The 22,692-nt window shown below is 45.8% G+C and overlaps 2 protein-coding genes across 5 annotated transcripts in view; both read right to left on the reverse strand.

The window, feature by feature from the left end:
* psap (prosaposin) overlaps positions 1-5,084 on the reverse strand; it is a 61,793-nt gene extending 56,709 nt beyond the window's left edge. The window contains exon 1 of the mRNA XM_068020270.1: positions 4,977-5,084. Coding sequence (XP_067876371.1) covers positions 4,977-5,022 — 46 coding nt within the window. The 5' untranslated portion in view covers positions 5,023-5,084. The remainder of the gene's footprint in view (positions 1-4,976) is intronic.
* An 11,270-nt stretch (positions 5,085-16,354) lies between these two features.
* Positions 16,355-22,692, reverse strand: part of fam149b1 (family with sequence similarity 149 member B1) — a 204,200-nt gene continuing 197,862 nt past the window's right edge. For 2 of the 4 annotated variants that reach the window (XM_068020280.1, XM_068020279.1), the window contains one exon: positions 16,355-21,246. In XM_068020280.1, the coding sequence (XP_067876381.1) occupies positions 21,173-21,246 (74 nt within the window). In that variant the 3' untranslated portion in view covers positions 16,355-21,172. Of the gene's footprint in view, positions 21,250-22,692 lie in introns of all 4 variants that reach the window. The other 2 variants (XR_010970903.1, XM_068020278.1) reach the window with 2 other exon arrangements.

Genomic DNA, 22,692 nt, shown 5'->3' on the forward strand with positions numbered 1-22,692 from the left:
AAAAGTATTAGGTTTTAAACAAGTGAGAGGGGGGGGGCAGGGAAGAGAACAAAAGGGGATACCAAATGTAGATTGGGTGACCGCTTTGCGGTCTGAAAGCATGACCCCGAGCTTCCAGTTGCTTGCCATTTCAACACACCCCCCTGCTCTAAGATAAAAATAAAAACAAAATACTGCGGATGCTGGAAATCTGAAATAAAAACAAGAAATGCTGGAAATACTCAGCAGGTCTGGCAACAGCTGTGGAAAGAGAAGCAGAGTTAACGTTTCGGGTCAGTGACCCTTCATCGGAACTGAAGGGTCCCCTGCTCTCATGCCCACATTTGTCCTAGGCCTGCTGCAGTATTCCAGTGAACATTAATGCAAGCTCGAGAAGCAGCACCTCATATTTCAATTAGGCACTTTACAGCCTTCCAGACAACACGGAGTTCAACAATTTAAGAGCTTGACTTGCCCCTTTTTTATTTTTTTTTAAATTATTTTTTTAAATCATGTGCCTGTTTTTCATGTTTGTGCTTTTGGGTATTATTCTGCCATTAACAATCTCTCTGGACTAATGCTTTGTCTTTCACCACAACCATGAACACTCCCTTTGCCTTTGTCTCAAGCCATCTTTTGTTATTTAATCTCTCCTGTCCTATCAATCACCTTTCCTTTTGTTCTCTTCCCCATCACCCCTCAACCCTTCACTTGCTTAAAACCCAACACATTTCTAACCTTTGCCAGTTCTGATGAAGGGTCACTGACCTTAAATGTTAACTCTGCTTCTCTCCACAGACGCTGCCAGACCTGCAGAGTATTTCCAACACTTTGTTTTTATTTCAGATTTCCAGCATTTTTCTTTTAAATAATGGAATTTCTTGTAATAGAGTAAGTCTTGTAGCATTAATATGTAGCTATCAACACAATGATTATTGAATAAAAGCAAAATACTGCAGATGCTGGAAATCTGATTATTGAAGCTTGGTTGGACTTTGGACTAAAAGTTAATGCCAAACTAAAGTATCTTGTGAGTTTCTAAAATCCATTCATGTGCTATCATAATACACTCAACAATGCCAATACCTGTTGTGCAGTGAAAAGGACAAAGTTTTAGTAGCCAATCTCGATACTGATAAGACTGACCACAGCATTGTTACACAATACTGACCAGTCAGCCAGATTGAATTTTATGGTGCATCAAGTTAGCACATCTCAGGGTTGACTGCAGGATGGGTCAAAGATCAATGATACAACCACCCTCGGCTAAGAATCATCAAATGATACTGAAGGTGGCCATTCAGCCCATCATGCCTGTGCTGGCAGGGAAGGGAAATCAGCCACAGTGCCACATCCCACATGGATGTTGAAGGCTGAATTATGCTTGGTTGTGATGCTGTTCAAAAATCAAACAGCCTGTCAAAACTCCAACTACAGTCACAGGTCTTCACCTTGGGCAAGATTTTGAGGGCTGCCAGTATGGCAGTGGTCAACATCCTTATTGCACGGGAGGAGAAAGCAAAGCAATATGTCACAGCTCTGACGAAGTAAACAGCTTATTAGGTAGACTTCGTCTGGAGCTCACAGCAAGGTCAGTGAAACCAATTGGTAGGTCTGGGTAAGCTTGAAGGGCAATATGTAAAACAGCAACAGATCCCCTGATGAATCCTCCAGGGTCATCCAAGACTCCACCACCCCATACCCCATCAACATCCCTGGGCTGGATAGGAATCAATGCTCATTGCCAGCTAGTGAGTGACTCATGCTAGAAATTCATCCTGTCTGGACATCAGGCTGATGCTGCAGAACTGGAACCGAGAGAAAAAATAAAATCAGCCAGGCAGTCATTGCACTGAAGTGCCTGTGAAGTCCTCCACAGCACTGCCATCTGAAAGGAGACCTACTATGGCTGGGGCTACAAACCATTGCCAGGGATTGCGAGATTGGAGATACTGATGGCAACAGTGAGACTGCTTCAAACCCAACAAGATCAAAATAACCCATTTGTAATAACATTAAGCAGAACACCAAATCTCTCACAGCAACTCCAGTCTCACTGCCTGTTCAACAAACAGGTCTTTGAAGAAGCAAGTAATCAGTTTATGGCGACTTGGATTTTCTAACACAACTCTTTAAATTCACTATAATGAGTTATTCAGCTCTTGTCGTCAATAAGACTACATGCAATGCTGCAGCCTTACACAGAACTGGTTCCAGGGAATGGCAGCATTGTGATCAGCATCTCACAGGGAGGGATGTCTCACTGGATCCCTTGCAGGGTCTTTGGATCGATGTAGACTGGAGTTTGCCCCTGATCTACACAGGGAGAATATGCACCAGACATTATTTAACTGAGGTTGTGATTTGACTCAGTGGGTAAGTACAGATGATCAGGACACTAAATACACAAGTCTCCAGCAACACTAGGGATCAGGAACATTTTTTCTGCCAACAGGATCGTGAAACAAGGAGGCACAAGAGATCTGACACTGAGCCATATTAAGGATATTAGGTCAGATGACCAAAAGCTTGGCCAAACAGGTAGGTTTTAAGCAGTGTCTTAAAGGAGGAAAGCGAGGTGGAGGCAGAGAGGCACAGAGAGGAAATTCCAGAGCTTGGGGCTTAGGTGGCTCATGGCAGGCCACCAATGAAGTGCCTTGGCATGTTTTACCACATTAAAGATGCTGTATAAATACAAATTGTTATTTTCTAGGAAGGCTAACCTTCAAGAAGCTGAAACAACACCTACAGAGAAAAGTGGGGTTTGATGGATTTAGAAAAACAAAAAGCACCAGGGATGGGGGCAGGGGTGCGGGGAATCACCAGCTTTGGTGAAAGCATTTTCCAAAGTACCACATAAAAGCTGGTTTACAAAATTGAGGCTCATGGAATAGGCAGTGTCAGCTTGGATAAAAAATTGGCTTAAGGACAGAAAACTGAAGGTTGTGGTAAATGGTTGTTTTTTTTTTAAAGACAGGAGGATGGTAGATCGTGGTGTTGCCCAAGGTTCAGTGCTGGAACCACTGCATTTTTTAATCCATATAAATGACTTAATTACTGAAATAAAGAATAACATTTCAAAATTTACCACCAATCGACTGCAACAGGGCATAGATAGGCTAGCAGAATGGGCAGACAAGTGGCAAATGGAATCTAATACAGAGAAGCGCAAGGTGATGCATTTTTGCAGAAGCGATAGGGAAAGGTCAGTTCTAAAGAGTGCACAGGGACAGAGGGATCTGGGGTTCATATGCATCGATCTTTGAAGGTGGCAGGACATATTGAGAGAGTGGTTAGTAAAGCATACAGGATCTTGAGCTTCATGAATGGAACAGTGAAGTTACGCTAAACCTCTATAAAGCTCTCTTTAGGTCACAACTGGAGCGTTGAGTCCAGTTCTGGTCACCACACTTTAGGAAGGATGTGAGGATCCTTGATAGGGTGCAGAGGAGATTTACCAGAATGGTTCCAGGTATGGGGGGGATTTTTAGTTACAAGGTTAGATTGGAAAAGCTGGGGTTGTTCTCCTTGGAGCAAAGGAGATTGAGGGGAGATTTGATAGTGGTGTAAAAGATTGACCGGCTTAGATAAGTTAGGACAAGAAAAAACTGCTTATTAACTGATGGTACATGGACATCATGGGGCAGGACGTCAGAAATGCTCCATCCATTAATATTGGCGACCACGCTCTGGAAGTGGTTCAAGAGGTCACCTACCTAGGCTCAACTATCACCAGTAACCTGTCTCTAGATGCAGAAATCAACAAGCGCATGGGTAAGGCTTCCACTGCTATGTCCAGACTGGCCAAGAGAGTGTGGGAAAATGGCACACTGACACGGAACACAAAAGTCCGAGTGTATCAGGCCTGTGTCCTCAGTACCTTGCTCTATGGCAGCGAGGCCTGGACAACGTATGCCAGCCAAGAGCGACATCTCAATTCATTCCATCTTCGCTGCCTCCGGAGAATACTTGGCATCAGGTGGCAGGACCGTATCTCTAACACAGAAGTCGAGGCGGCCAACATCCCCAGCTTGTACACGCTACTGAATCAGCGGCGCTTGAGATGGCTTGGGCATGCGAGCCGCATGGAAGATGGCAGGATCCCCAAAGACACATTGTACAGCGAGCTCGCCATTGGTATCAGACCCACCGGCCGTCCAAGTCTCCGCTTTAAAGACGTCTGCAAACGCGACATGAAATCCTATGACACTGATCACAAGCCGTGGGAGTCAGTTGCCAGCATTCGCCAGAGCTGGCGGGCATCCATAAAGACAGGGCTAAAATGTGGCGAGTCGAAGAGACTTAGTAGTTGGCAGGAAAAAAGACAGAGGCGCAAGGGGAGAGCCAACTGTGTAACAGCCCCGACAAACACATTTCGCTGCAGCAGCTGTGGAAGAGCCTGTCACTCTAGAATTGGCCTTTATAGCCACTCCAGGCGCTGCTTCACAAACCACTGACCACCTCCAGGCGCGTATCCATTGTCTCTCGAGATAAGGAGGCCAAAGAAGAAGATGGACTAGGGAACACATATTGAAGGTTTTGGGAAAGAGATACAGGGGAATGTGAGGAAGAACTTTTTAATACAGCGAGTGTAGAAGCAGAGACGATCAATGATTTTAAAAGGAAACTGGATGGGCATTTGAGGGAAATAAACTTACAGGATTACGGGAATGGGGGTGGGACTGACTGGATTCTTCTAGAAAGCCGGCATAAACTCAATGGGTCGAATAGTCTCCTGCTGTGCCGTAAATAAATAAATCACTCTGAAGGGAGACCGGAACCGGCGCCTTGAGGGCCCAATCCGCACTCACCGGGAGCAGAGACAGTAAACATGCGGCCGGGAGGCCGAATCCAGCCCGCCCTAGCCCTGGCCTAGGGATCGTCCCAAACCTGCGTCACCCGCCCGGGTCTCGCACCACACCCGCGGCCCGTCAATACCGAACCGGCAAACACACAGACCATTCCCCGAGTCAGGCCTCCCGCACCCGACCTCCTACCTGCGCTAACGCAGAACACTGCAATCAAAACAGCAGCCATTCTCATCCTGCCGCTCCCCGGAATGTCCGCAGCCGCCGCCTCAGGAGGAGCTGGAGGAGCCGCCACAGCACCACCCCCAGCCCGGGAGGACCAATTACATCAGGAGGAGGAGCCGCCACAGCACCACCCCCAGCCCGGGAGGACCAATTACATCAGGAGGAGGAGCCGCCACAGCACCACCCCCAGCCCGGGAGGACCAATTACATCAGGAGGAGGAGCTGGAGGAGCCGCCACAGCACCACCCCCAGTCCGGGAGGACCAATTACAACATCATGGGGAGGCGTTGGAGGATCCGCCACAGCGCCGCCCCCAGTCCGGGAGCCAGCAGCCTGGGAGGGGTAGGACTGTGAGATATGGCAGCTCCTGTATACAAACTGTGGTGGTTGTGGACAGCTTCTCATACCTTGGATCAACAATTACCAACAACTTGTCCCTTGATGCTGCAATCAGCAGCAGGATTGGCAAGGCTGAGAAGACGAGTTTTTTTTTAGAGATACAGCACTGAAACAGGCCCTTCGGCCCACCGAGTCTGTGCCGACCAACAACCACCCATTTATACTAACCTTACAGTAATCCCATATGCCCTACCACCTACCTACACTAGTGGCAATTTATAATGGCCAATTTACCTATCACCTGCAAGTCTTTGGCGGTGGGAGGAAACCGGAGCACCTGGAGAAAACCCACGCAGACACAGGGAGAACTTGCAAACTCCACACAGGCAGTACCCAGAATCGAACCCGGGTCCCTGGAGCTGTGAGGCTGCAGTGCTAACCACTGTGCCGCCCTGTCGAACAACAGAAAATTAACAGAAAATACAACACTCTGCATGAACTAGACTTGTGTTCCTCCTTATAATAGTGAAGCATGGATAACTTATGCAAGCCAAGAAAAGCAGCTGCCTCAGATGGATATTCGGCAACACCTGGCAGGACAGAGTGCTGACTACGGAAGTTCACCAGTGTGCCGGGATCCCCAGCAAACTTGGCCTCTTGAGTCAATGGCGACTCCATTGGTTGGGTCATGTGTGGCGAATGGATGATGCTGCATCGCCAAATACATGCTCTGTGGTGAGCTTGCTACTGACATGAGATCAGCAGGTCACTACATCTGCGATATAAGGATGTCTGCAAGCAAGACCTCAAATTGACCGGGTTCAGCGTCTATACATGACAAGTCCTTGCTGCTGACTGGAGTTCCTGGAGAATGGCAGTCAGTAGGGGCGTGGAAAAAGCAGAGGTCAAAAGAAATAACCAGACGGTAGAAAAGAGGGCCCGGCAGAAGGAAAAATATCAGTCGATCTCGGACCAATGCTATTCATCTGTGCCAGCTTTGGAAGGGATTGTCACACCCAGTCAACTCAGAGGTGACATACACCCTGGCCGCAGTCCATCATTTTCCGAGACAGACGAATGCCTACTACTGTCAAAAAGAATAAAAAGATAGCCGTGCATTTATATAGGGCCTTTCACAACAACAGGACGAACCAAAGCGCTTTACAGCCAATGAAGTACTGTTGAAGTGTAGTCACTGCTGTAATGTAGGAAGGAGCAGCCAAAACAGACAGCTGAAAACTCCAGGGTGGTTTTGGAGTCACCAAACGAAACTCACCAAACATTTACAGTCAGCGTATTCGAACTTGAGCTCAGTTTCAAATCCCATATCATTGCAACCACGACTAAAATTTGCTGAATCCGGGAAATGAGGTGGGTTAAGCGAATCAAGCGTCAGTAGGGCAACATTTAGGGGACAGTGATCATAGCATCATAAGGTTTAGGTTGGCTATGGTAAAGGACAAAGAGCAATCCAGAATAAAAATAATTAATCGGAGGAGGGTCAGTATCACTGGGGTGAGAATGGATCTGGCCCAGATAAACTGGAATCAAAGATTGTATAGCAAGTTGCTGATTGGATGGTACAGTGGCGCAGTGGTTAGCACCGCAGCCTCACAGCTCCAGTGACCTGGGTTTGATTCTGGGTACTGCCTGTGCGGAGTTTGCAAGTTCTCCCTGTGACCGCATGGGTTTTCGCCGGGTGCTCCGGTTTCCTCCCACAGCCAAAGATTTTCAGGTTGATAGGTAAATTGCCCATTATAATTTGCTCCTAGTATAGGTAGGGGAATTGTGGGGATGTGAGAGGGTTGTAGGATTAGTGTAAATGGGTGGTTGATGGTCGGTACAGACTCGGTGGGCCGAAGGGCCTGTTTCAGTGCTGTATCTCTAAATAAATAAATAAAAACTCTCATGGAACAATGGGCTGCCTTGAAAGAGGTGATAGTTTGGGTACAGTTGAGGGTACATTCCCACAAGGGGGGAAGGTAGGGCAAACAGATCCAGAGCACCCTGGATAAAGAACGAGATAGAGAGTAACGTGAAGCAGAAAAAAGGGGGCCTATCAAGTTGATAATGCAGGTGAGAAACAGGCTGAATATAGAAAGTTCAGAGTGGAAGTGAAAAAGAAAATAAGAGAAGCAAAGCGAGAATATGAGAAGAGACTGGCAGCTAACATAAGAAAGAATAGAAAAGTCTTCTATAGGCCTATAGATATAGGGTGGTAAAAGGAGGAGATGGGCCAATTAGGGACCAAAAAGGGGATTAATGCAGAGAGGCAGAGGGCAGGGCTGAGGGAATAAATAAGTATGTTGCATCTACCTTTATCAAAGAAGAAGATGCTGCCAAAATCATAGTTAAAGAGGAGGTAGTTGAGGCACTGGATGAGCTAAAATTTGATAAAGAGGTGTATTAAATAGGCTGGTTGTGCTTAAAGTTGAGAAGTCATGTGGGCTGGGTGAGATGCATCCGAGCATCCTGAGGGAAGTAAGGGTGAAAATAGCAGACGCACTAACCATAATCTTCCAATTCTCCTTAGATACAGGGACGGTGCCAGAGGACTGGAGAATTGCACAATGTTATACTCTTGCTCAAAAAACGGGAGCAAGGATAAGCTCAGCTACTTCAGGCCAGTCAGTTTAACCTTAGTGGTGGGAAAGCTTTTAGAAACGATAATTCGGGACAAAATTAACAGTCACTTCGACAAATGTGGATTAATTAGGGAAAGCCAAATGGATTTGTTAAGGGCAAATTGTATTTAATTAGCTTGTTTGAGATTATTGATGAGGTAACAGAGGGTTAATGAAGGTAATACGGTTGATGTGGTTACATGAACTTCCAAAAGTTCATGTAACCACAGTGGCGCAATGGTTAGCACCGCAGCCGCACAGCTCCAGCGACCAAATAACGGGCTTGTCAGCAAAGCTAGAGCCCATAGAATAAAAAGGACTGAAGCAGCATGGATACAAAGTTGGCTGAGTGACAGGAAACAGAGACTAGTTGTGAACGGTTGTTTTTCATACTAGAGGAATATATATATATAGTGGAGTTCCCCAGGGGTTGGTTTTAGGATCCCTGTTTTTCTTGATCTATACTGATGACCTAGTCTTGAACATGCAGGGCACAATTTCAAAGTTTGCAGATGACACAAAACTTGGAAGTATTGTGAACTGTGAGGGGGATAGTTTTTGTTTTATTCATTCATGGGATGTGGGTGTCGCTGGCCAGGCCAGCATTTATTGTCCATCCCTAATTGCCCTTGAGAAGGTGGTGGTGAGCTGCCTTCTTGAACCGCTGTAGTCCATGTGGGGTAGGTACACCCACAGTGCTGTTAGGAAGAGAGTTCCAGGATTTTGACCTGGCAACAGTGAAGGAATGGCGATATAGTTTTAAGTCAGGATGGTGTGTGACTTGGAAGGGAACTTGCAGGTGATGGTGTTCCCAACCATTTGCTGCCCTTGTCCTTCTAGTTGGTAGAGGTCGTGGGTTTGGAAGGTGCTGTCTAAGGAGCCTTGGTGCGTTGCTACAGTGCATTGTGTAGATGGTACACACTGCTGTCACTGTGCGTCGGTGGTGGAGGAACAACTAACTGGAGTAATATAAAAGCAAAATACTGCGGATGCTGGAAATCTGAAATAAAAACAAGAAATGCTGGAATCACTCAGCAGGTCTGGAAGCATCTGTGGAAAGAGAAGCAGAGTTATGGGTCAGTGACCCTTCGGAACTAGCAAATATTAGAATGTCAAAGGTTATAAGCAAGTGAGGCGGGGGTGGGGCAAGAGATAACAAAGGAGAAGGTGTAGATTGGATAAGGCCACATAGCTGACCAAAAGGTCATGGAGCAAAGGCAAACAATATGTTAATGGTGTCTTGAAAGGCAAAGCATCAGTACAGATAGGGTGTAAACGGACTGAAGATTGAACAGCAGCAAGTGCAAACCTGAAAAAAAACAGTGGGTAAGCAAACTGAACAAACTAAGATGAAATGAAATAAACAAAAAAAAAAATTATAAAAAATATAAAAAAGAAAAAGTAACTAAAAATAAAAGTAAATGGGGGGGGCCTGTCATGCTCTGAAATTATTGAACTCAATGTTCAGTCTGGCAGGCTGTAGTGTGCCTAATCGGTAAATGAGATGCTGTTCCTCGAGTTTGCGTTGATGTTCACTGGAACACTGCAGCAAGCCCAGGATAGAGATGTGAGCATGAGAGCAGGGGGGAGTGTTGAAATGGCAAGCAACCGGAAGCTCAGGGTCCTGCTTGCGGACTGAGCGGAGGTGTTCCGCAAAGCGGTCACCCAGTCTGCGTTTGGTCTCCCCAATGTAGAGGAGACCACATTGTGAGCAGCGAATACAGTATACTACATTGAAAGAAGTACAAGTAAATCGCTGCTTCACCTGAAAGGAGTGTTTGGGGCCTGGGATAGTGAGGAGAGAGGAGGTAAATGGGCAGGTATTACACCTCCTGGGAAGGGAGGGGAAGATGCGTTTGGTAGTGGCATCATGCTGGAGGTGGCGGAAATGGCGGAGGATGTTCCTCTGGATATGGAGGCTGATGGGGTGGAAAGTGAGGACAAGGGGAACCCTATTGTGTTTCTGGGAGGGAGGAGAAGGGGTGAGGGTAAAGGTGCGGGAAATGGGCCGGACACGGTTGAGGGCCCTGTCAACAACAGTGGGGGAGAATCCTCGATTGAGGAAAAAGGTCATATCAGAAGCACCGTCGTGGAAGGTAGCATCATCAGAGCAGATGCGTCGGAGACGGAGAAACTGGGAGAATGGAATGGAGTCCTTACAGGAGGTAGGGTGTGAAGAAGTGTAGTCCAGGTAGCGGTGGACATGTTTGTACTTGCTGCTGTTCAATCTTCAGTCTGTTAATACCTTATCTGTACTAATGCTTTGCCTTTCAAGACACCATTAACATATTGTTTGCCTTTTCTCCATGACCTTTTGATCAGCTATGTGGCCTTATCCAATCTACACCTTCTCCTTTGTTATCTCTTGCCCCACCCCCGCCTCACTTGCTTATAACCTTTGACATTTCTAATATTTGCTAGTTCTGAAGAAGGGTCACTGACCCGAAACGTTAACTCTGCTTCTCTTTCCACAGATGCTGCCAGAACTGCTGAGTGGTTCCAGCATTTCTTGTAACTAACTAATTAGGGCCAATCAAGGATAGTAGTGGGAAGTTGTGTGTGGAATCGGAGGAGATAGGGGAAGTGTTAAATGAATATTTTTCGTCAGTATTTACAGTGGAGAAAGAAAATGTTGTCGAGGAGAATACTGAGATACAGACTACTAGGCTAGATGGGATTGAGGTTCACAAGGAGGAGGTGTTAGCAATTTTGGAAAGTGTGAATATAGATAAGTCCCCTGGGCCAGATGGGATTTATCCTAGGATTCTCTGGGAAGCCAGGGAGGAGATTGTAGAGCCTTTGTCCTTGATTTTTATGTCGTCATTGTCGACAGGAATAGTGCCGGAAGACTGGAGGATAGCAAATGTTGTCCCCTTGTTCAAGAAGGGGAATAGAGACAGCCCTGGTAATTATAGACCTGTGAGCCTTACTTCGGTTGTGGGTAAAATGTTGGAAAAGGTTATAAGAGATAGGATTTATAATCATCTTGAAAAGAATAAGTTCATTAGAGATAGTCAGCACGGTTTTGTGAAGGGTAGGTCGTGCCTCACAAACCTTATTGAGTTTTTTGACAAGGTGACCAAACAGGTGGATGAGGGTAAAGCCGTGGATGTGGTCTATATGGATTTCAGTAAGGCGTTTGATAAAGTTCCCCACGGTAGGCTATTGCAGAAAATACAGAAGTATGGGATTGAAGGTGAATTAGTGCTTTGGATCAGAAATTGGCTAGCTGAAAGAAGACAGAGGGTGGTGGTTGATGGTAAATGTTCATCCTGGAGTATAGTTTCTAGTGGTGTACTGCAAGGATCTGTTTTGGGGCCACTGCTGTTTGTCATTTTTATAAATGACCTGGATGAGGGTGTAGAAGGGTGGGTTAGTAAATTTGCAGATGACACGAAGGTCGGTGGAGTTGTGGATAGTGCCGAAGGATGTTGTAGGTTACAGAGGGACATAGATAGGCTGCAGAGCTGGGCTGAGAGATGGCAAATGGAGTTTAATGCGGAAAAGTGTGAGGTGATTCACTTCGGAAGGAATAACAGGATTGCAGAATACTGGGCTAATGGGAAGATTCTTGGTAGTGTAGATGAGCAGAGAGATCTTGGTGTCCAGGTACATAAATCCCTGAAAGTTGCCACCCAGGTTAATAGAGCTGTTAAGAAGGCATATGGTGTGTTAGCTTTTATTAGTAGGGGGATCGAGTTTAGGAGCCACGAGGTCATGCTGCAGTTGTACAGAACTCTGGTGCGGCCGCACCTGGAGTATTGCGTGCAGTTCTGGTCACCGCATTATCGGAAGGATGTGGAAGCTTTGGAAAAGGTGCAGAGGAGATTTACTAGGATGTTGCCTGGTATGGAGGGAAGGTCTTACGAGGAAAGGCTGAGGGACTTGAGGTTGTTTTCGTTAGAGAGAAGGAGGAGAAGAGGTGACTTAATAGAGACATATAAGATAATCAGAGGGTTGGACAGGGTGGATAGTGAGAGCCTTTTTCCTCGGATGGTGATGGCAAACACGAGGGGACATAGCTTTAGGTTGAGGGGTGATAGATATAGGACAGATGTCAGAGGTAGTTTCTTTACACAGAGAGTAGTAGGGGCGTGGAACGCCCTGCCTGCAACAGTAGTAGACTCGCCAACTTTAAGGGCATTTAAATGGTCATTGGATAGACATATGGATGAAAATGGAATAGTGTAGGTCAGATGGTTTCACAGGTCGGCGCAACATCGAGGGCTGAAGGGCCTGTACTGTGCTGTAATGTTCTATGTTCTAACTGGAGTAGGTGGCTCCACAAATATTCCCATCCTCAATGATGGGGGAGCCCAGCACATGAGTGCAGCTCCAATAACAATCAAGAAATTTTACAGCATTCAGGAAAAAGCACCCCATCCACCACCTTAAGCATTCACTCCTTCCACCATCAGCGCATAGTGGCAGCAGTGTGTACCGGTGCAAGATGCATTGCAGCAACTCACCAAGCCTCCTTCAACAGCACTGTACCTAAACCTGATGGACAGCAGTGGTTTAAGAAGGCTGCTCGCCACCACCTTCTCAAGTGCAATTTAGGGATAGGCAATAAATGCTGGCCTTGAGAGAAATACAGAGTACTCAAACAGGCCCTTTGGCCCACCGAGTCTGTGCCGACCAACAACCACCCATTTATACTACATTAATCCCAAATTCCCTACCACATCCCACCATTCTCCTACCATCTACCTACACTAGGGGAAATTTACAATGGCCAATTTACCTATCAACCTGCAAGTCTTTGGCTGAGGGAGGAAACTGGAGCACCCGGCAGAATCCCACACAGTGACAGGGAGAACTTGCAAACTCCGCACAGGCAGTACCCAGAACTGAACCCGGATCGCTGGAGCTGTGAGGCTGCGGTGCTAACCACTGTGCCACTGCGCCTAGCCAGGGGTGTCCACATTCCACGAACAAATTAAAAAAAATCACCTCCACACACGACTATCCTAGGACTCACCTTGCAAACATCTCACTCTTCATAAACTCCAACATTTGCAAACCTCTTCTGTCAGCATCCAGTGTCGCACCATGTTCCACTTGCCTATCACTGCCATCCTTATCACAATAAAGTTAAATTTTAGTTCTCATCTTTAAATCCCTTGGTGGCCTCTTCACCCTCGCTCCACAATCTCCTACAATCATATAGCCCCATGCCTGAACCTGATTCAGTGGGTAGCATTCGCACCGATGCATCAGAAGGTTGTGGGTTCAAATCCCACTCAAAAGACTTGAGAACAAAATCTAAGCTGACATTACAGTGCAGTACCAATGGGAGTGCTGAACAGTCACAGGTACCGTCTTTCAGATGAAACATTGAGCTGAGGCCCTGGCTGCCCCCTCAGATGGATGTAAAAGATTCCATTGTACTATTTCAAAGAATGGAGGAATTCTCCTGGTGCCCTCCCCAATATTTATCCCCCAACAAACATCATTAAAACTGTAGGATCTCATGTGCAAATTGGCTGCCATATTTCCTATGTCAGGGTTCCTCAACCAGGGGGTCTAGCTGTCCACAAGGGTTTCAAGGATGTCTGCCAAATAGGACTTGGAACTCGGGGGCAAAATGCATCTGACTGGAGTGCCCTAGAAGTGCAAACTGGTGAACTGAAAATCAATCATTGAGGCGTAGTCACTGGTGCTACCAGCAATAGCAGCCTTGATGCCCGTGATTTTCCAATGTCCGATCATGTAATTTCCAGTATCCTTGCAATCCCCTTTTCTCTGGCTTGCTCAAATGACAGTCAGTCACAGCCCGTGGATATATCATTCGGAAAGTGATGTTCGTCTTTACGACTATCACTCCATCCGGCAAAAGCGCAGCCACGCAGTCTTGGTACTGTCCTCCTCAGCTCAGCAAGCCTTTCACCTGCTGTTGGCCCGGAGGTGACCAGATGTTCCATACCAATGTTATTGCCAGAAAACCAGCTCCAGTATACCCAGTGTGGTCACTGTTTCACCTAAATCCACCGAAAGGAAAAAGTCCCAAACCCAATTCAAGTAGGTAACATTGTGGGACAGGACCTTGCAGCAGAGTCAAGGTTCAGCCATGAGGGAAGAGAACCTTTTTTATTCCTCATTCCTGACCTTCTGTAGCCTCAGTCTGATCCATCAAAGAATGGTATTGATTAATGTTATAGAGAAAGGACTTCTATTCTTATGCTTTGCACTGCTCAAAGTCCAGTCTGATGCAAGAGCATCTGGTGTGATGTGCAATGCTGGCAGTTTGGACTGGGGGTGAAGGGTCGTCATGTTTTATAACTTGTGAGGGATATTGTGTCATTACTCAGCTTATTTTATTTATATTTATTTTATATTTAGATATATAGCACTGAAACAGGCCCTTCGGCCCACCGAGTCTGTGCCAACCAACAACTACCCATTTATACTAATCCTACATTAATCCCATATTCCCTACCATATCCCCACAATTCTCCTACCTACACTAGGGGCAATTTACAATGGCCAACTCACTTATCAACCTGCAAGTCTTTGGCTGTGGGAGGAAACCGGAGCACCCGGCGGAAACCCACGCAGTCACAGGGAGAACTTGCAAACTCCACACAGGCAGTACCCAGAATCAAACCCCGGTCGCTGGAGCTGTGCGGCTGCGGTGCTAACCATTGCGCCACTGTGCCACCCTTAGATTCAACACATCCTGGGATCAGTGCAACTTGCCTTGGAACAATGTGAACCTGTTTATACTGCCACATATTGATCCCTCATAACCATCTATGGACAAGGTGCTGGAAGGTGGAATTAGATTGGGTGGCTTGTTTTTTTCGGCCGGCAGAATAAGGGGTCATGCATTTAAGATGGAGATAAGGAGGAATTTCTTCTCTCAGAGGGTCATGAATCTTACAACTAATTGAATATATTGAAGGCCGAAATAGACAGATTCCTGAACTATAGGGGAGTCAAGGGTTATGGGGAACAGGCAGGAAAGTGGATTTAAGGCAAAGATCAGATCAGCTATGGTCATATTGAATGGCAGAGCAGGGTCGAGGGGCCGTATGGCCTGCTCCTGTTCCTATTTCTTATGTTCTTTGACCAAGCCTCCCCTAATATCTCATGTGACTCTGTATCAAATTTTGTTTGGCAATGTTCCTGTGAGGCACCTTGGGACATTTTACTATGCTACAGCTGCTAAATAAATGCAAGTTGTTGTTATTGTAGCACCTGCCAACTCTGAATTGCCCAGTGAGCCTCTCAACATCCTTCACCATCTCACCTGAGAGATTTGCCAGCTCTGGTAACAGCACAGGGACAAGTGGTTCCACTTGATTTCTTCTCCTGGCGGCGGGCGAGAAAAATGACAGCCAGCATGTGCGGGCCACGTGCCTCCATGCTGCTGTGATCGACCTCACGGAGGCCCAAGATAACACCCCCCAATCTCATGGAGGGGGTGGGCTCTGCAATGCCGGCTATGGCGTCAGCTGCCTGTGCACATTTTTAAAGGGCAGTCAGTCCTGCCAGTAGTTACATTTTTAAAAGGCTACCCCCCAATGTACTGCAAAAAAACTCTTGCCCCTCCCCCCATAACAATTAAATGCTCACTGCCCCCCCCAAAACACTTACCTGCAACACTTGACCTTCCCCCCCCAAACGGATCAAAGTGCAGAAGTCACCTTTTCCCACCCTTCCCTACACTAGTAGTTTACATTTGATCCCGTTCCTCTCCTCCACTATACTAAAAATAAGCTCCCCCCTTCCCCACCATGGTGGCGACTGCTTTCCCTGGACGGTGGCGGGGGACACCATGGAGCCTCACCACTGCCGGGAAGATTGGGCCCCGCACTCTGTCAGACTCCGTGGTGGGCCGCTGCTGAAACGGACTTCTGGCCCCCGCCACCATGCCGCCCAACGTCGGGAACTCAGTAAAATCCCAGCTGAGAAGTGTGCAGGAAAGCCCATGTTCTCACCTCTGGTGTCCCCACCAGCAGCCTCTGCCACACATGCCAGACTTGACCAGTTGTTAGAATGTGTGTTGGTCTTTCATTGAGGGATGGAGAACGTCTTTCGTATGCTCCCAACTGGCTCATGGCTGCACTATTGTTCTGCAGTAAGCTAGAAGTTTTCACATCCACTGCAATGCCAATCTCTCCATGTCTCCTGCTCAAAAACTAAAACCATCGGCTTTACTCAGCACCCACTCACCAAAGGAAACGAAGAAAAAGCTGTTTGGATTACATGCAACAGACGATACGAAAACCAGGAGAGAAAAGAAATGGAAAAGAGAGAAGGAACTGAATGAGAAATGGACAACAGAGAGAGAATTCAAGTGCATCTTTGATAGGGAACAATGATTGTGTTCATCCTTAATTTCTCAATCACCGAACCAGGAATGATTGCAAATACTTCTCATTAGCGCAAATTTTATTGTGTAATCAAAACTAGGGTACATTTATAAATATTCTGGAATACAGATTTACAAAAATCCAATAACATCAGCAAAAATAGTACTTTAATCTTCCTGGGAGCGCTAAGACAGACTGTGCACTTCACTAAATTGACTCTCTAATCAATTCAGCACCATCGCACATTGACCCAACAGACCATTACACATACCCCAGCCAGTACACTCCCAATACATACTCAATGTTCTTAATGGTCCAAATATGAGGCAGCACAATGATGTGGTGCTCACGATGTACTACTCAACATCAATTCATGACTCATGAATGTCACCATGTGGATACCAAGCACTTGCTATTTGTAATGTCCAGTGCTCCAGACCCACTCTCCCACATCTCCTAACACAGCAATATTGGTCAGAAATTATTTGGCAGGGCACCTGAAAAGGTAGAGAACAGAAATTGCAGGCATGAAGATTGTTAAAAAGTTGCAACTGACACTGCAGAACAACTGATGGACAAAGATATATGTAGCACTCTGCAGGTCAGTGGATGGTGAGTGTTCACCATACATGGATGGGGTGAGAAAGGACTAGTCGTGGGATGGCAAAAGCATAGTCAAAGAGCAGAGGGACATAAGGTCCTTGAAGGGGCTGAAATTAAAGGCCTGCTCGGGTATAAAATTGAAACCCAACCTGGGCTGAACCAGGGTTCAAGTCCTTCAATTTTTTTTTGCACCCAACCCGACCTGAATATCGCAATAAATTTAATGATATCAAACATGTTATTGTGCTCTACCTTGTTCAAATGGTAATACTTGTGATTCTGTTCATCCACTCCGGCAGCAGGCTATTCCTGAGATGGAGTAGTGGTGAATCATAGGTGAGCCTGATCCAGTGAGTTCCTGGAGGCAGCACTGTCCGACCTGACCTGAGCCCAAATGCTGGGCTCGGAATATAGACCCGACCCCGATACATATTGTTGGGTCTAGTCAGGTTCGGGTCGGGTAGCCAGGCATTAGGTGAGATAGTGCTGCAGGGGAGAGGTACGGGTAGAGGAGGAGTGCAGGGGGAAGTAGGGTGGAGGGAGGAGGAAGGCTGGAAGTGAAGGGGTCAAGGGTGAGGGGTGGAGGGGTAGAGATGGAGGTGGAGGGTTGGAGAAGGGGTAGAGGGAGGGCTTGGAGGTGAAAGTGTAGAGGGAGGGGGCAGAGGGAGCGAGATGGAGGTGAAGGAGTGGAGGGAGAGGGGTGGAGGTGAAAGGATGGAAGGAGAGGGGTTGAGGGAGAGGGTGGAGGGAGAGAGATGGAGGTAAAGGAGTGGAGGTTAAGGGGTAGAGGAGCATGACTGGATTCAGCATGGACCTCAGACAGATTACCTTCGCACACAAAGCTTTACTTGGAGGCAGGAAGAACCCAGAGAGCAGGTTTGCAGTTCTATCTGACACAGGGCCCAGTTTGCCTCAGGACATGGAGTTTTGGAAGGCGGCAAGCAGGGACAACGTAACTAGATCTGACTTGGTTGAAGTTGATAAGAAACCAATAGAAGCCTCATGCAACGTTCAATGCTGGAAATAGGAGAAAAGTCACGGGACGTGGAAATGTGAAGGCCACGAGCTGACCTGGTTTGCCATTTAATAGATTCAAGTGCAAAAAATGTAAACCTCACAGCAGCTTAATCTCAAACCATAAGCTCAATGAGGTGATGGTGAGAGAAGCAGAAAGTAATAAACGGAACTAAAATCTAACAAAGTGGTGGAAGATGAGTGGGATGAATCGATAAGTGTGTATGATCCGAGCTAGAATCAAAGGAAACTGACGTTAATATGGAGATTTATGCAGATAGATTTTATTTTGAATGTATTAAAATAAGAATCAAGCATTATACTGTGGCAGTAATTCTACATTCCAATGTTTCACACTGAAGACTTTGAGGGTTTATTTTTCCAAAGTTATCCTTTGTTTAAACAAAAGCCGAGGTCTATCAACAGCTATACAAAGCCCTGGTTAGATCACACCTGGAGTTACTGTGAGCAGTTCTGGGCACCACACCTTAGGAAGGATGTATCGGACTTGCAGGGAGTGCAGTGTAGATTTACTAGAATGATACCTGGACTCCAAGGGTTAAATTATGAGGAGAAATTACACAAACTAGGGTTGTATTCGCTGGAATTTAAAAGGTTAAGGGATGATGTTATCTAAGTTTTCAAGATATTAAGGGGAACTGACAGAGGGTTGATAGAGAGAAACTATTGTTACTGGTTGGGGACTGTAGGACTAGGCAGCATAGTCTGAAAATTGGAGCCAAACCTTTCAGGAGTAAAATTAGGAAACACTTCTACACACAAAAGGATAGTAGAAGTTTGGAATTCTCTTCTGCAATGGCTAATGATACTAGATCAATTGTTAATTTTAAAACTGAGATTGATAGATTTTTGCTAACAGAGATATTAAGGGATATGGGATAAAGGTGGGTATATAGAGTTACGTCGCAGATCAGCCTGATCACACTGAATGGCCAAACAGGCTTGAGGGGCTAAATGGACTCCTCCTGTTCCCATGTTCACATTTAACATAATAGCAGCTTAAAATATACCAATGGCACTTTTCAGTTCTGATCCTAGATGATGTCTGGTCAAATACTCTAAAAATCAAGCTGTTCAGATCAGTACAGGGAGGTTTATTGTCATTGAAGTGAACTCACTCTTCCTGTGGACTATTGTTGAGCTGAACATCACTAACCCTTTGTAAAATATATCTCTCTCTCTTGATGCAGCTGACCAGCAATGTTACCATTAGGAGTTTTAATGCTGATGTATGTTCTTGCATGTAATATTGTAATAATAACAGGGTACCATAGACTTAGTATCACTGGATTCTCTAAAGCATGGAGCCGTGAGCCTGATGTTGATGATAAAGTGACACATTGTGGTTTTGAGCCCTGTCAATCAGACATTTTATCGTCCTATACTCTGGAAACTCGTTCAAAAAGATGCTTTTGAGCTCTAAATCTCAACAGCAAAAGAGGGTTGAATACAGGGATACTTTCATCCTCATCTTCACTTAGCTCTATGTGCATCAATAGACATTATTTTTCATTCCCACTTGGGTCATTCACAAGGCTTCACTCAAATGGATTCCTGCGTTTTGATCAAAATGAAGTGGGAAGTTCCTGTAGGTTCTACATTTTAGGAAGCTGCACCACTCTGGGAGCTAAAAAAACTCTTTATACTTTTTAAATCAGTGTGTATCAGACTTTGCTGACACAAGACTTAACCCTTGGTCTCTGTCATTACACCATTTTCAAGCCAGGCAGCCTGACATTTAACCCCTTTGATTGGATGGAGTGGGGGGAGGCGGTGGATGGGGGAGGATAGGCAGTGGGAGAGGCTGTGGAGGAGTGGGCCCTATGTCTACTAGGGCCTCTCCTAGGCCACAGCGAGAGACCTGGACCTTTATGCTCTGCACTTTAAGGTTCACAACTGAGAATTTGGACAACTTCTTCCAAAAGCCAACTTCAAGAGTGAGAAATGACCAGAATTTGTTCTCTTCTGTGCTTTACTCACTGCTATTGGCCATCCTTGCCACAGGTTTCTGACCTACCACTCCAGGGTCAGTCTGTATTACTCATCCTCCATTTATAAAAAGATCCCTCCTTTTAAGCCCTTTACACACTTCCCAGCTATGATCTGTTTAAATGGAGCAACAGGCTCGATGGGCCGAATGGCCTGCTCCTGCTCCTATTCCCTATGTCCCTAACCCTGCTGTCCTGGGAAGGTGCTAGGAATCATCTAAATAAGTCCCTGGGTGATAATAGTAGCTCAGATTGCTTTCAGCAACTCTTGGCAGTCAGTTTTCAAGTGGCATGGACAGAGGTCCAGCCACCCTCTTCCTGGCTGGTGACTGATCAATGGCCCAGAAAAAGCTGAAGATCAGGAAAAAAATTAAAATGGGATGCCACTTGATGAGAATGTAAAATCAGGAGCCCCTCATTACAAAAAAAAACAATCCTGGGGCCCCTCACTCGGACCCACTCCTGGGGCCCCTCACTCGGACCCACTCCCGGGACCCCTCACTCGGACCCACTCCCGGGGCCCCTCACTTGGACCCACTCCCGGGGCCCCTCACTTGGACCCACTCCTGGGTCCTCAATCCAACACATTCTGGGTCCCCTCAATTCAAACCATTCCTAAGTCCACTCACTCCAACACATTCCTTGGGGCCCCTCACTCCATCATGTTCCTGGGTCCTCAATCCAATTCCCAGGGCTCCTCACTCCAACATGTTTCCAGGCCCTACAGATCAGGGTTGCTTGATAAGAAAGTATTCTCAACAGTCACTTCTAAAACAAACACTACTACTACCTAACTAGTCATAGTGACTGGAGGCAGAAAGTGCTCTAAACCTGGCTAAGACTTCTTTAGAGAACATGCTACTGGCTAGCAGTAGTTTGTGTGGAGAAGGTGAAGCAAACACCTCAGATTAAATTGGACATGGTTCTGTCATTGTAAATATCAATGTGTGCACAAAGACATTACTTAACCGGCAGACAGGAATTTGATCAAATCATCACTTCTTGGTAATTGCAGCAAATGGACTGGAAATTCCTTTCTCATTGCACTTCAACCTAGAGGGATGGCTGGTTTTACATCATTATTTCCTCTCAATGAATATCACTCAGCTAGACAGAGAGGTTGTGCTGCTTTGCTGTCCTGGCCACACTCCTGGATAGTGCAAACAGAGCACATTCCATGTTGGTGCCAGAGGTCACTCACAAGGATGGAAGGTGCAGACTCTTGCTTCCACGTAGCTCTCTTTCATTGCTTGCTATAACGCAGTCCTGCTTCTTGAGCCAATGCCTCCACGAATATGAGGTGGGATGGGGAGCGGTAAACGGTGACCTGCTACAGAAAGAAAGATAGATTTTCCATTTATTTTCACATAATCCCTGTCCCGGTATTGTCCTTTCCTTTTTCCCTACTTGTCCTGCCCACCGCACAACCCTGGCCCTCTCTCCACCCTTTCCTCCCATAACACTGTCCCTGGCCTTCCCTCCGCCCTGTCCCCTAACTGCCTCTGACCCTCTCCCTGCCCCGCTCCTGCCCTGGAGGAAGTGGTAAAAGCTGCAAAAAGGGAATATGAGAAAAAACCTGCGAGGGATATCAAGGACAATATTAAAGGTTTATTAAGAGAAAGGTGGTGGCTAAGGGTAACATAAACCTCTTAAAGACAGATACAGGTGATAGTATAATTGGAAATCAGGAAAGGGAGATTTATTAAATATCGGTCTTCACAGTAGAGGATGTACCAGAGATCTAAGGAAACTAAAAGTAAACAAGGGGAGGAACTAACTAGATTCAATTTAAGTTAAACAATGGTTATGGAGAAACTAATGAGAGTAAAGACAGACAAATCTCCAGCACTTGATAATGTGAACCTCAGGGTATTAATTGTAGCTGAGGTAGTGAGCATGCTATTGTCATGATCTTCAAAATTCTCTTGATTCAGTAATTGGAAAATTATCAATGTCACTCCATTATTTTAGAAGGGTAGGAGAGATAAATGAGGAAATTATAGACCTATAAGACTAATGTTTATTGTGGGTAAGTTATTATATTCTCTATTAAGGACAGAATGACTGAGTATTTAGACAACAATGAGCTGATCAGAGAGAGCCAGCATGAATTTGCAAAGGGTAAGTCATGTCTAACAAACTCAGATACATTTTTAAGGAGGTAATTAACATGGTAGATAAGAGAGTGTCCATGGGTTATTTATATGGACTTACAGAAGGGCACACAAGGTTCACATAAAGTTCGAAAAATGAGACAATATAGAATTGGAGGCAACCAACGAGGAAATTGGTTGTGAAGTAGGAAACAGAGAGTAGGGATAATGTGTATATATTTCAGTGGGCAGGATGTGACTTGTGTAGTTCTACAGGGATCTGTACTGGGCCCACAGGGTTTCATTATATTTATAAACAACTTGGATGAAGGAATAGATAGCCATATATCCAAGTTTACTGACCATGCTAAGTTAGGTGACACAGTAAATCATGTAAATGGGAGTAGAAAGTTGCAAAGGAAGATTAACATATTAAGTGAGTGGACAAAACTGTGGCAGATGGAATTCACTGTGCGAAAGTGAGAGGTCATCCGGTCTGGACGTATGATAGATAGATCAGAGTATTTGCTAACGGTGAGAACTAGGAACTGTGGAGGAGCAGAGAGATTCAGGAGTCCAAGTACAGCAATCAGTAAAAACTAGTGGACAGGTACAATAAATATTTTAAAGATATAGAATGTTCATCTTTTTCAAGAGGGTGGAAATTATGTTACAGTTCT

The sequence above is a fragment of the Heterodontus francisci genome, chromosome 42 (assembly GCF_036365525.1).
Source record: "Heterodontus francisci isolate sHetFra1 chromosome 42, sHetFra1.hap1, whole genome shotgun sequence".
Lineage (NCBI taxonomy): Eukaryota > Metazoa > Chordata > Chondrichthyes > Heterodontiformes > Heterodontidae > Heterodontus > Heterodontus francisci.